This window comes from Equus asinus, chromosome 3, assembly GCF_041296235.1.
Source record: "Equus asinus isolate D_3611 breed Donkey chromosome 3, EquAss-T2T_v2, whole genome shotgun sequence".
NCBI lineage: Eukaryota > Metazoa > Chordata > Mammalia > Perissodactyla > Equidae > Equus > Equus asinus.
Genome location: NC_091792.1, coordinates 156,402,580 through 156,415,097, shown reverse-complemented (window position 1 = coordinate 156,415,097; position 12,518 = coordinate 156,402,580). Strand labels below are relative to the sequence as shown.

General features: G+C 55.7%; 1 protein-coding gene across 4 annotated transcripts in view; it reads left to right on the top strand.

Annotated features, from left to right (window-relative positions):
* The window catches only part of C3H4orf50 (chromosome 3 C4orf50 homolog), a 120,913-nt gene that overhangs the window by 41,754 nt on the left and 66,641 nt on the right, over positions 1 to 12,518 (top strand). For all 4 annotated transcript variants that reach the window (XM_070506259.1, XM_070506258.1, XM_070506260.1 and 1 more), the window contains 3 exons: positions 200 to 382; positions 7,611 to 7,659; positions 9,684 to 9,805. In XM_070506259.1, the coding sequence (XP_070362360.1) occupies positions 200 to 382; positions 7,611 to 7,659; positions 9,684 to 9,805 (354 nt within the window). The remainder of the gene's footprint in view (positions 1 to 199; positions 383 to 7,610; positions 7,660 to 9,683; positions 9,806 to 12,518) is intronic.

Below are 12,518 nucleotides of genomic sequence, written 5' to 3'. Positions count from 1 at the left end.
GCAGTGCGGCCCCTTGTTTTCAGAGCTGCCTCCGGATGCCGAGTGGAGGGAGGGGTCACAGGGAGGCGGCCGAGCTGAGGAGGTGCTGGGAGAGGCAGAGCAGGGAGCCGTCGCCCCAGCCCCCAGCTCAGCCCTCGGCCCCTGGGGGAGCCCTGCATCCATGCACCCACCTGGCTATGTCTTCGCTCCCACCTTTCAGGCCAAGCTGGCTTCTCTGGTCCAGAAGTGCCGGGAGAGAAACCACGTGATCACGCGCCTGCTGCGGGAGCTGCACAGACACGGGGCGCTGGATCGCCTGCTCTCCGAGACGGCGCAGAGCATGGTGAACGACGTGGCGCTGGCCGAGTATGCGGCCACCTTCCTGGCTCCCGGGGTCCCACAGGTAGATTCCCCAGACAGCCCTGACCCTCTTCCTGCAGGGTCTATGGGCACCTGACCCGCCCGTCCACCTGCCTGACCTGAACCGTCCCTGGCTCCCTCTGTCCACTGACCTCACCCGGGCACACCCTGGACTCCTGTGTGCCAGGGTCTGTGCTCGGGGCTGGTGTGGGGAGGCGACCCTGCCGTCCTCACTCTTAAAGAGTTCACAGCATAATACTGGAGACAGACGCACTGACAACGACCTTCACTGAGTGTCCGAAAGCCCGGCAGTGTCGTTTCACCAGACGACTCCCTCCTGCTCGCCTCGGGCCTCAGCACGTGCTGCTGCCTCTGGCAGCGTTCTCGTCTGCCCCACGGCCTCCTGTCCATCCTCAGGGCACAGTGCAAGTGTGACTTTGCCCAGGGGGTCTGCCCTGAGTCCCACGGACCTCAGAGCTGGCTACACCCGCTCTGTCCTCCCGGCCACATGGGCATGCGCGACGTGGCACACAGGGGGCATTTTCCTCCTACTGTTGGGGGAGTTTGTCAGCCTCTCTGTTGGGGCTGGAGCTGCTCCATAACCATCTCTGTCTCCCTGGTGCCTGGTATGGAGAAGCTGCTCAGAATACTGTTGATTGAATGAAATAATGAACTGAATGAATAAGGATCTCCTCTCCTAACGGTCAACAAAAGAGGAAACAGGCTCAGAGAGGTTGGGAGGCTCACTCAAGGTCACACAGCCCCCAGGTAGTTTGGGGTGATGGATGCCAGTTCTGAGCCAGGTCTGGTCAAGGTCTCTGCCTGGCTCTGAACAGCAGTGCCTGGAGTCTGTGTGCGCAGCACCCATGGGTGCTCAGCCGAGCCTGCCCACACGCATGCCCACACGCATACTCACATGTGCACGTGCATGCACATGCACACTCACACTTGAGCTCGCAGCCCCGTTCCTGGGGACCAGCCAGCAACGCCCCCCAGACTAGCTGGGCTCCTGCTGTGTGAGGGCAGATGCCGCTCGTGCTGGAGATGCAGCCGGCCTTCTCCAGGCTTCTGCTGTCTGGGCTCCGCACCAACTCTGCTCCTCCCTTCTCGGCCCCTGAGCCAGGCCTCTGCCAGGGGACCTGCTCTGTCCCGTCTTTTCCTCCTCAGCCTTCAGAGAGTCCTAGATGTCCCCTGGCCCAGAGCACCACACAGCCAAGGAGATGGAGACCTGGAGGCCAAGGGGTCTGCTCAGGGCCACACGGTGACTTGATTCAGAGCTGGAATTGGAATCCGGAGTCCCAGACTCCCAGTCCAGTGCTCGTCTCTGCCTGAGGGGTTCAGGCCTCTTCAGAGCAGGAGCAGGGATGAGGAAAGAGGTCAGCGCCTTGTTCAGGAGCCTGGCACAGTCCCTGTGTGTTGAGTGAGTCAGGACTGAAAACAAAGTTCCAGGGTGTTGGAGGCAGAAGGTGTCACCCAGGTGGGCTGGCCGGCTGTCTGCGGAGAGGACATCACAGCAATGAGAGCCCAGCCTCCATGGGCTGCTCACCAGTCTTACAGGCTCTGAAACTGGGACAGAAATGTTCACTGGGATTGGACAGGCTGACTTACAATGACCAAATTCACAGGACTGATGTATAAACCTGAACGCTCATTTATTAATTTCCTATGAGAAATAGAACTATGTGCAGGCTGAAGGATTGGAGGAATGGATGAAAAAATGTCATATCCTCCCCCTTTAGTGGAGTTGTCTGGAGAGTCAAGTTCACTCGTTCATTCATTCATTTGTTCATTTGTTCGTCAATAAACATTTATAATCCGAAGGTCATTTGGGAGCCTGGAATGAGACTGGGGAGAGTTAATGGTGCCATTGGCCTGATTCGTTCCGTCCCTCTAAGGATGTGCTCCTAGGCCTGGACATACCTCCCCCTGGGCCACGGTGTCTTGTCTCCCCGAGACCTTTTGAAAGGCCATGGGCATTTATGAGCTTCCATTCTCTCCTTTTAAGGTGACTTTGCATCTGCTCTGACTCATTTCGCATGATTTTACAGTTCAGCTTTCCAAGAACACCCCTGTTTTTATGATCTGGGGGACCCCTCACCATTCCTGCCACAAACAACAAAAACCCGGCTCTGCCATTTCATCCCACAGATATTTATTGAGCACCTCCTGCCGTGACCCAGGTGAGGCTGGAGTCCTGGGGAGAAATGGAGGACCAGGCCGCTCAAGACGTGAGAGCAGCCAGGGAGTCCCCCCATGATAGGAGCCTGGTCCTCGTGTGGGCAGCTGTCGAGAGGGTGGGCCCTGATGTCAGGGAGCCCTGGTTTCTAACCTTACCTCTGCCACTGTCCAGCCCTACGGCCTTGGAGGGGACACTGACAGGGACCCCTTCCTGCCCCACCGAGGGCAGGCATTCTGTGTGCTTGTTGTAACTGACTCAGGTGGTCCTCCCATGGGGAAGGCACTGTCATCATCCCCTTTTCCAGACGAGAAAACCGAGCCTCAAAGAGCTGGCAAGTCTTGCCCAAGGACGCTCGTTCTAGCTCAGACTTTTATGTAAGTGACTTAGCTCAGCAGAGCTGGGATCTAAAGCTGGCAGCGGATTCTGCACACAGACAGCCACAGCGACCACGACCCCCGTGAGAAGCGGGGAGGAATGTGTGCTGTGCGGCGCTGGCGGGCATGTGGGCAGCAGCCCACGGTCGGGCACGTACCAGGCCCCCGATGAGTCAGTCCCTCTTGTGCCTGGAAGGCCGATCTTCAGTGTGCAGATAGAAGGCAGTGAGAAAACCTGTGATGTCTTTAAGAAACCAAGAGGGCTCCGGGCTGGCTGGAGTGGGCGTCCCGAGGGGAGCAGCGGCGGGGTACTGGACGGGACGTCATTCGCACTTGGTTCTGTAGCCGATGGGGAGCTGGAGGGGTCAGAGCAGGATCCACGTGCTTCAGGAAGACGGACCTGCAGCTGTGTGTGGACTAGACTGAGCAGCAGAGCCCCAGGCAGCCGTGCCCGTCGCAGCCCCTTTGTTTCAACAGCCCAGTGACTTGGCCATGAAGACCTGAGGCCCGGGCCTTGGGGAAAAGCCCTGGGGGGGCACTGAGACCCTCATGGCGCTGGTGGCAGCTGCACCCGCTGGCAGCTGGCAGGAAGTGGGTTGTACGGGCGCTGACTGTCCTTTCAGAGGACGCAGATGGAACTCCCGAGGGAGGCTCTGGGCTCTGGCGTGGAGCCCAGGAGGGCTGCTCGCCGGCTGGGGAGGACACTAATGGGCCTAGATGGGCTGTGCCAGAGCAGAGAGGGACGGGTCCTGGGGGCACCGAGGCCGGCAGAGAGGCTGGCATTCCTGCGAGGTGAGGCCTCCCAGAAACATCTCTGGAGACCCCGGGGGGCTCATGTTCTCTGGCCCCTGCTGTTGGGAGGGGCTCACGCTAGCCAAGGACATCTGAGGGAGCGTGGACAGGCTGTGGGCTGGGGTCGGGGGTCGGCTGCCATTCGTTTATTTACTGGAAGGGATGATGGTGGCCAGACTCACAGAGCCCTTCCCTGGCCAGCACTTTCCACAAGTTAACTCACTTCATCCTCCCAACAGCCCACTTTATCAAGGAGGAGACTGAGGATCCGAGTGGTCAGAGCTGGTCGAGGTCACACATGGGGGCGGCAGGCTGGGGTTTGGAGCCGGGTCCATCTGAGCTCCTGTCCTATGAGGAGCAGGGTGCTTGCTTGCACCCACAGCTGGTCACTCAGGGTCAGTAACCACCTCCCACTGATTTCTTCTTCTTCTCGCCCTGGGTGGGGGGATGGATGATGGGAATGGAGCGCCTGTCAGCTGGGTTCCTGTGCCCCTTCCTCAAGGTTGTGTCTGAGTGTCTTAGTCCGTTCAGGCTGCTGGAACAAGCATGCCACAGACTGGGGCCCTAAACAACAAACATTCGTTTCTCCCAGTTCTGGAGGCCAGAGGTCTGAGATCAGGATGCCCACGTGGTTGGGTTCTGGTGAGGGCCCTCTTCCTGGCGTGTAGACGGCTACCTTCTCGCTGTGTCCTCACATGGCCGAGAGGGAAGCAAGCTCTTGTGTCTCTTCTTATAAAGGCACTGATCCCATCGGGGGGCTCCGTCCTCATGACCTAGTCACCTCGCAAGGCCTCACCATAGCATGGGGGCTAGGATCTCAGCATGTGAATTTCGGAAGGACACGGATCTTCGGAGCTTAGCACTGGGCAGGACAGGATGGACACGTAGGGGCTGCCCAGTCCTCAGGGCTGCCATCTACCTTGCTGGCGTCCACTGACCTGTTGCCCTTCCCTCGGCGTCTCTGGCCCCCAGCGTCCCACAGTGTCCTTGCATCCGCCCAGGTGTCCTTCCTCCAGCTCTGCCCGTCCTCTCCAGCTCAGGCATCTGTTCTAGGGGTGGGGGGAATGCCACGAGGCCCGCTTGGCCTGCTCCCCCACTGTGCTCAGCTGGAAACACGGGGCTCTTGCCCCCTCCTTGCTTTAGCTGGAGGTGGGAGCAAGGAGAGGACGGGTTGTTTCGGTTCTTAGGCTCCTAAACCCTCTCTGGGGGTTCTCCATCCACTCCTTCCGCCAAACATGCCTTGAGTAGGCAGGGCTCAGGGCCCCGTCCGCTGCCTCCCCCACCCCAGCCCCAGGGGGCCTATTTTTTCTGGACCGAGGCTGCTGACAGTCACAAGCTGAGAAAGAGACGCCCCTTCCTTTGTTACTCCTATTTGGCTATCTCGTCCCCTCCGCAGAGGCAGAAGCCGGGGTGCCAACGGGGAGGAGGAGGGGGTGCCAGGGCCCACCTGGAGACGGCACTGGTTACCGTGGCAGCACGCCCTCCTGCCCGTAACTGGACGACCTCCCCCAGGTCCAGCCTGGGGTCTGCTCAGCAAAGGGAAGGTCCCATCAGAGATCTTGATGGGTGGCCCTGGCTGAGCCCCTGGGACATGAGGGTCACTGTCTGTTCTCCAGGCTCGGAGTTGCACCCGGCAGACAAAGACACCCCAGGTCTGGAAGAATCGCCAGCCTGGGCCTGGAGCTCGGCCTTCACCTCCGTAGGCCCCCGCCCTCCTAGGCCCGGAGTGGGGGGTGGCGTGCTTCCTCCTGTAGGGCTCCGCGAGGTTTGAACCACACCCCGTGTCAAACGCCCAGCACAGCACCGTCACGTGCAGGTGCTCAAAGACGATTTGGGGGCCCTTTAAGCAAAACCAAACTTTTGTTCCTCAGGAGCTTGGGGTACCAGCAGCAGAGTTGTCTGCACCCCAGCCTCGGGAAGATTCGGGAGAGCCAGAAGGAAGCCCCCGTTTCACCTCCTGTCGCCCTGCTCCTTCCTGTTCCCTCCACCTCCTGGAACATGCTGCCTCCTCCGGGTGTCAGTGAACCCGGCCTATAGATGGCCCTTCAGAGATGGAATCTCATCTTAAAAAGCAGCAGCGAGGCTCAGAGCCCTGAACTCCCCTAATTCATTAAATTACGACCCCAAGCCCGGGCCCCCAAGGAGCCAGGCAATTATTTTCTCTTTAGCTCCTGCCTTTCGTGAAGTTTAGAGTATTCCCCCAAAAGTTTACGTGGGGAGAGAGGCGGGGGAGCAGAGTGTGCTGGGCGAGGCTTTTTCTGTCCGCCGCTCCGTGGCCAGCATCTAGTGGACATTCGTTCTTGTCTCCTCCTGACACAACCCCGCAGGGAGTGTGTGAGTGTCTCCGCTCGGCAGACGGAGAGGCGAGGCTCAGAGAGCTCAGCGGGCTTGGCCGAGACCTGGGAACCAGCAAGCGGCAGAGCCAGGCTTCCCCCTGAGAAATCCCGGCTCTGAGCCTCCCCGGGGGTAAATGAGGTCCAGCGTCACACACTAAATGCGGGGTGCCCCCCGGGAGCCAGTTTAGTGCATATGAGGCTGCCTGTGGATACAGAGGTCAGTGACGCCCCATCCTTAGGATGAAGGAGTCTGCAGCTAATGAGACGAACTCTAAACCCAGGTGCAAGGAAAAGTATTGCTCTGAAGCACCAGGGTGAGCAGAGAGGAGGGGGTGGGTGGGAAGGAGACTTCCTGTAGGAAGGGGCCAAACTAGGCCTTGAAGGATAAAGAAAAGTGTTTTAATAGCTGGAAGGATGGAGTGAAGGCCCTCGGGGCTGGGAGACCAGCATGTGCAAAGGCACGGGGGTATGAGCGGTCCTGGTACTTGAAGACACAGTATTCTGGGGATCTATGCAGAGTGCTCTAAGACAGCAGGGCTGCACCTCGTACGGAAGGCTCCCCGATGTGGTGGTGTGCTTGCACGAGTGTCAGAAGAGGGTTGAGCCATAATCCATGCCTTTGTGTGTTAGTCAGTGGAGCCATCAACCCCTTCTAGAGGGACAGTCACAGAGCCCAGCTGTCACAGTGCAGCGCGGAGTGGCTATGTGAGCAGGAGGTGGCTGAACTCTGCCAGGTGGAGTCAGGGAAGACTTCCCAGAGGAGGGGCAGTTGAATTAGGTCTTGACGTGTACATAGAAGTTCACCGGAGAGAGAAACAGAGAGCAGGGGTCTTCCAGGCAGGGGGGTGGCCGGTGCAAATCCGTGGAGGACGCCCTGGAGATGGGGAAGGGGGAGATCACAGCGACGCTGCACTCAGGGCCCCTTCCCCACCAGAAGTGACTGAGAGGAAGCAAGATCCGGGCTGCTGGCTGGAGTCAACTCTAACCGTCCTTGAAGCCCCAGCAGTTGCACTTGTTCAACTGATCGGGGGCCACCGGGCCGCCCCGCTCGGTTGCCCTGGCCGCATCCCCTCTTACAAGCTGGGTGAGACTGTAGGACCCAGGAGGACGGCTCGTCTGCCCGGTGGTGCAGGGGAGTCAGGTTCCAGCCCGACCTGAATTCCTGGGTGACTGAGTCAGGGCCCAGGTGCAGCTCCGTGACCAGCTCTGGCACGGCGTGGGCGGGACCTCATGGAGAGAATTTCTCCTGGGCCTTCGCCGTCCAGCTGCCCTCCCTTCCCCCCTTTTAACAGAAGTTGCTAAAACACATTGATCACAGTCCCCCGTTTGGACGCGTAATTTGAGTAAAGGAAACAGAAATGTGTCCTTGCACCTTAATCCCTAAGAGCGAATCCTGACTCCCCTGAGGCTCGTGGGCAGAGGGCGGTCCTGTCCGCGTTTTCCCGCTCGTGGGGAGGAAAGGGTCTGACCCTGGAGTGCGCTTTCTGCAGGGAGCGGGGTGGGCCTGCTTCCTTCCTGAGCTAGTCGTCTGCGTAAGGCTTTCTCCCACTGTGTCGTGCAGAATAACTGCTGACATGTCCTTTCTTCCAGACAGGCCACCACCTGGATGCCGAGTCTGAGAAGACAGCAGCTGTAAGAGGTCAGTGTGAGTTTCGTTCAGGAAGAGCCTGTGAGCTCGCACACGGGCCAAGCCGGCAGGACGACCTGACCGGGGTGCAGACAATCGGGAACTGGGACCCCGCGTTCTCCCACTCCCGCCCACTGGGTGCTGCCTCCTCACTTCACAGCTTAGGGAGGACTCATTGGAAAAATGCTGCATGACAGAAATGGCCAAATTCCTCAGCCCTGTGGTTTCACTCCTGGAGATTTGTCCTAAGTAAACCATTCTATGTGTGGAAAAGCTCTGTGGCCAGGTATTCATGCCAGGGCACTGATAATAGGGAAAAATTTGGGGGAAAATCTCCAGTGTTGATAATTAACCCATATACTCAATGAAATATTATATACTTACTTAAAGTGAGGCTGATAAGCACCATATGCTAGCATGGAAATTATGATATTCTACTAAATTTAAAAAATAGGAAATGTTTGACCACAATAATGTAACTGTCCATGCACGTCTGTGTCTGACTGGTAACTTAGGCTAGAGAGATACTAAAATACTAACAGTGGTTCCTTAGAAAGACAGTAACATGGGTGATATTTTTTCCTCTTTTTGTTCCATTATATACATATTTATATATTTTTTTTTGCTGAGGAGGATTGGCCCTGAGCTAACATCTGTGCCAATCTTCCTCCAATTTATATGTGGGACGCCACCACAGCATGGCTGATGAGTGGGGTCGGTCCGTGCCCAGAATCTGAACCCACGAACCCAGAACACCAAAGCAGAGTGCACCAGACTTAACCACTATGCCAGGGGCCGGTCCCTGCTCTGTTATTATTATTATTAGAAAGAAAATTAAGATGCTACCTGGCCAGACGGAATTCCCCTGTTCAAGTGCAATATACTATCAGCACAGGGATGGGGTGAGGTTCCTAAGGATTTGTTTAGGGTTGTGTTCATTTCAGGTGCTCAGTAAAAACAAAGAGAAAGTATGGGTGGTGTTACCTTCAGGTGACTGAGCTGTTCTTGTTTCTTTTCTTTTTGGTGAGGAAGATTGGCCCTGAGCTAACGTCTGTTGCCAATCTTCCTCTTTATTTTGTCCTCCTCAAAGCCCCTGTACATAGTTGTATATCCTAGTTGTAGGTCATTCTAGTTCTCCTGTGTGGGATGCTGCCTCAGCATGGCTTGATGAGCGGTGTGTAGGTCCATGCCCAGGGTCCAAACTGATGAACCCTGGGCCACTGAAGTGGAGTGTGCAAACTTAACCACTCGGCCACTGGGCCAGCCCCGTGAGCTGCTCTTGAGATCTGCTCATCTAGCAACTCTTATTACTAGATTCTGTTCTTACCAGCTGTGTGATCTTGGATGAGTTAAGTAACCTCTCTGAGCCCAAAACTCTTTAAAAGGAGAGTAACATTGCCTTTCTCAGGAGTGTCTAGTGCCTGGCACATATAGGGCGTCAATAGACAAGAGAGATGTGTCCTCAGTCTCTCGCTGGTCAGGATGGGCCTTCCCCCTGTAACTTTATCTTCCACCCCTGCAGCCTGTGTTGGCCTCTGTTTTCACAGTTGGAGGGGCATATATTCTAGCTGGTCCCACTTCGGCCTCTAATTTGTGCAGGTCTCCTCCCTTCTCTGGGCTCAGCTCGCTCCCTTTAAAAGAAGGAAACACACTAGACTGATTGAGTTACTTATTCATTCGACATTTCTGGAAGGCTGCCGGGTGCTAGACCCCGGCTGGCTTGTGGGGCTTACAGGATGAGTCAGCTTGCACGGGGGTGGCCCCTGTGCAATGGATCTGGCAGCCGGGGAGGGAAAAGTGAGGCGGGCAGGCAGTCTTCTAAGACACCCAGACCATGACAGTTCCGTCAGAGGCCATGGAGGAGGCACTGGGAGAGTCCACGGCATCCGAGTGGACCCCTGTCTTGGGCTGTGGGGATCTGGGAGTGACCTGGGCAACAGCAAGAGGATGTAGAAGGTTATTACAAGGCTCAGAGACTTGTAGATTTTCAGAATAGATTTCTCCGCTGAGGCTTGACTGGGAATCTTCTCTTCCAGCTCAAAAATGCGTCCTGGATCCCGAAATGGACGGCGTCCTCCAAAGACCATTGTGTTCAGAGTCCTGGCCGATTCCTGCGGCTGAGGAGCCAACACAGGCAGCTGGACCGAATTCTTTGAAGGTGAGAGGATGTCAGTCACCTAATTTCTTAAATAAACTTTTTAAATGAAAGTGTAATACACATACAGAAAAGGGTACAACTCCTATGTTTATGACTCAATGAATTATCACGGTGACACACATCCACCACCAGTAAATGAACATCACCAACACCAGAAGGCCCCCCGGCTTCCCCCCACCCTGGTTTCTTTCTATTGTCTGTGTTTGAATTTGTGGTTTGGGTCTATCCATGTGGTCCGTGTCTGGTTATTTTTCATTGAGGGCTAGACATTGTGTGGAAACCTGAAGACGTAATTGGAGGTTCTGCTTGACCGTGTCTCCATGCAGAGCGGATGTCCTTCAGCTTCTGGCAGGCAGCTAGCCCAGGGCAGACCGTTCCTCACCGTGGAACTGACTGGGAGATGAGTTCAGGACATACGAGGTCTGCTTTATCTTGGTCACTCTTACTCCTAGGGCGTCACCTTCCAGGGTCCAGACCCAAAGCCCATTGTACCCACAGAGGCCCTCCCCCTTGGTCTCGGTCAGCCCCTTGAGGCTGTCCAAGCTCGGCTCAGCTTTCCACGTCTCAGCTGCCACTGTCACGCACAGGCTCTGCCATCGCCTTGAGGGGAAATGTGGCCTCAGAGGCTGTGTCCCCTCCTCCTGGCTTCTCTCCGCTTTTCAGTTTTAGTCCCACAAATCCTCACCATCTCGGCAGCTCTCAGATGTTTTGTCACATTTTGTCCAGCTTTTCTAGTCATGCCCACTGGAAGTTTGGTCCAAAATGTCCTAATCAGTCAGAGCCAGAGCCGCACTCTGTTTTCCCAGAGAAAACTTACTTGGCTTCTGAGATTTGGAGTCTGACGGACCTGAATTCAAGTCGTAGCCCTAATTCAGTTGATGTCAGGCAAGTCGTTAGTGCGTCTGTGCCTGACTCTGCATCTCAGAATGGGGCTGGTCCTGCCTCCTGGGCGAAATCAGGGCAGCGGGGCTGAGGGTGTGCCTGGGCCGTAAGAGGTGCTCAAGAGAAACCCAGCCGTGACTCAGGAAGAGACCGAGCTTATTCTTGGCACTTTATCTCAACCTATTATTATTTTTCTTTCACCTTTTATCCCGGTGGTTTCTCTCCTGTCTCCATGCTTCCATTCATTTTTTTTATCTAAAAAGTGGAGACAATATTTACCTCTCAGGGTTGCTGGGACAATTCAGTGGCATTATGCACGTGAAGGACTTATCTTACTGCCTGGCACAGGGAGGCATTCGATAAATGACAGCTACTGTTACTGACCTTCGTAAAGTTTTTTTCTGATTGATGACTTTCATTTTAAATGACTTGTCTACAGTGTTATTGCCTAGTAATAAGAACTTCTTTCCGGCTGTGATCTTTTTCTGGGAATGTCACCCCCAACGTTGGATCTTTGCCCTACCTTAGCATCAGCAGGTAGAAGGCGTTCTAGACGAGGGGAACAAGACCCAGGAAGACAGAGGGGTGAGTGCTCCTGAAGTAGGGGGGACTGCAGCGATTAACCGCGGCTGCACCCTCTGTGACGCAGGAGCTCGTAATGATGATGTGGGTTAGGGCAACAGTGAGAAAGAAAACGCCCTCTCCCGTTCTTGACGGCTTACTGTGTGCCGGGCTTTTACCAGCTTTTCTAGTACTCACGCCTAGCCCCCGGCACGGAGCTCAGCATCAGCCCCACTTCACCTGTGAGAAGAGCAGAGGTCCAGAGGAGCCCCATGGATGCAGTTTAGCTGACTCCAGCTCTCACGGCTTGTAAGGGGTGGAGCGGGGCTTCCAACCCGGGCAGCCTGGCCCTGGAGCTGGCACCCTGGGCATTACGCGGCCAGATCGTGCTGGGCCCTCATTGAGGGGGTGAGGGCGGGCCCTCCTGCCTCCCTGGATGTTCCAATCTGGAGCAAGAAAAAAACCCTTGCATGTCTGCTCTAGGCGAGACTGGCCAGAAACCCAGGGCAAGGCTTTGAGGCAATAGTTAGGGCCCGCCCTGAACGCACGGTGAACCAGAGCACCTTCTAATACTCTTATGCTTCCAAGTTTCTCAATTGTTCTTCACCCTCCTTCAGTTACCACCACAGACGTCAAACGCCACTGGACGAAAGCGCTCCCTTTATTGAACACAATTTCAGGTCTAGAGCAGACTTTGTTTCTTTGTGGCGTGATGGCAGAACGTCAGTTTAGACATTTTTGTTCCCACATTTTACACGGCCCACGGAGGCCTTCAGAAAGGCCTTGTTGGATGAAGAATGAGAGAGCGGGGCTGTTGAGCTGTTTTTCTAGAAGGTCGTGTGGGCACCTGGTCCTCGTCTGCACGGTGCATTTTCACTGGCCGCCGTGGTTCCGTGGTAACGGGCGCTGGGGAGCCGCGCCCTCTGCCCAGCGGAGCACCAGGTTGTGAGCCGGATGCCTGGGCTGGCTCTGGGTAAGAGCTTCCTCTGGTGAAAACGAGCTTGTTAAATAAAGGCACTGCGGGATTGGTGACCTAGAAGCGAAATGAGGTCATTTTTGAAGGACGGTAACTAAATTTGTCACGTTACAATTATAGTATTTTACAGTTGAGCTTAGAGAAGACAAAACAGGGGAGGGGAGCCTAAAAATACACAAAAATATCCTGAAAAAGCTGGTAGGCCCTTAGCAATCGCAGAAGTGTTCAACCTCTATCACATAAGCCTGAGCATAGCACCCTTCCCCTGGAGACCCGTCACCTGTCCCCGTGTTC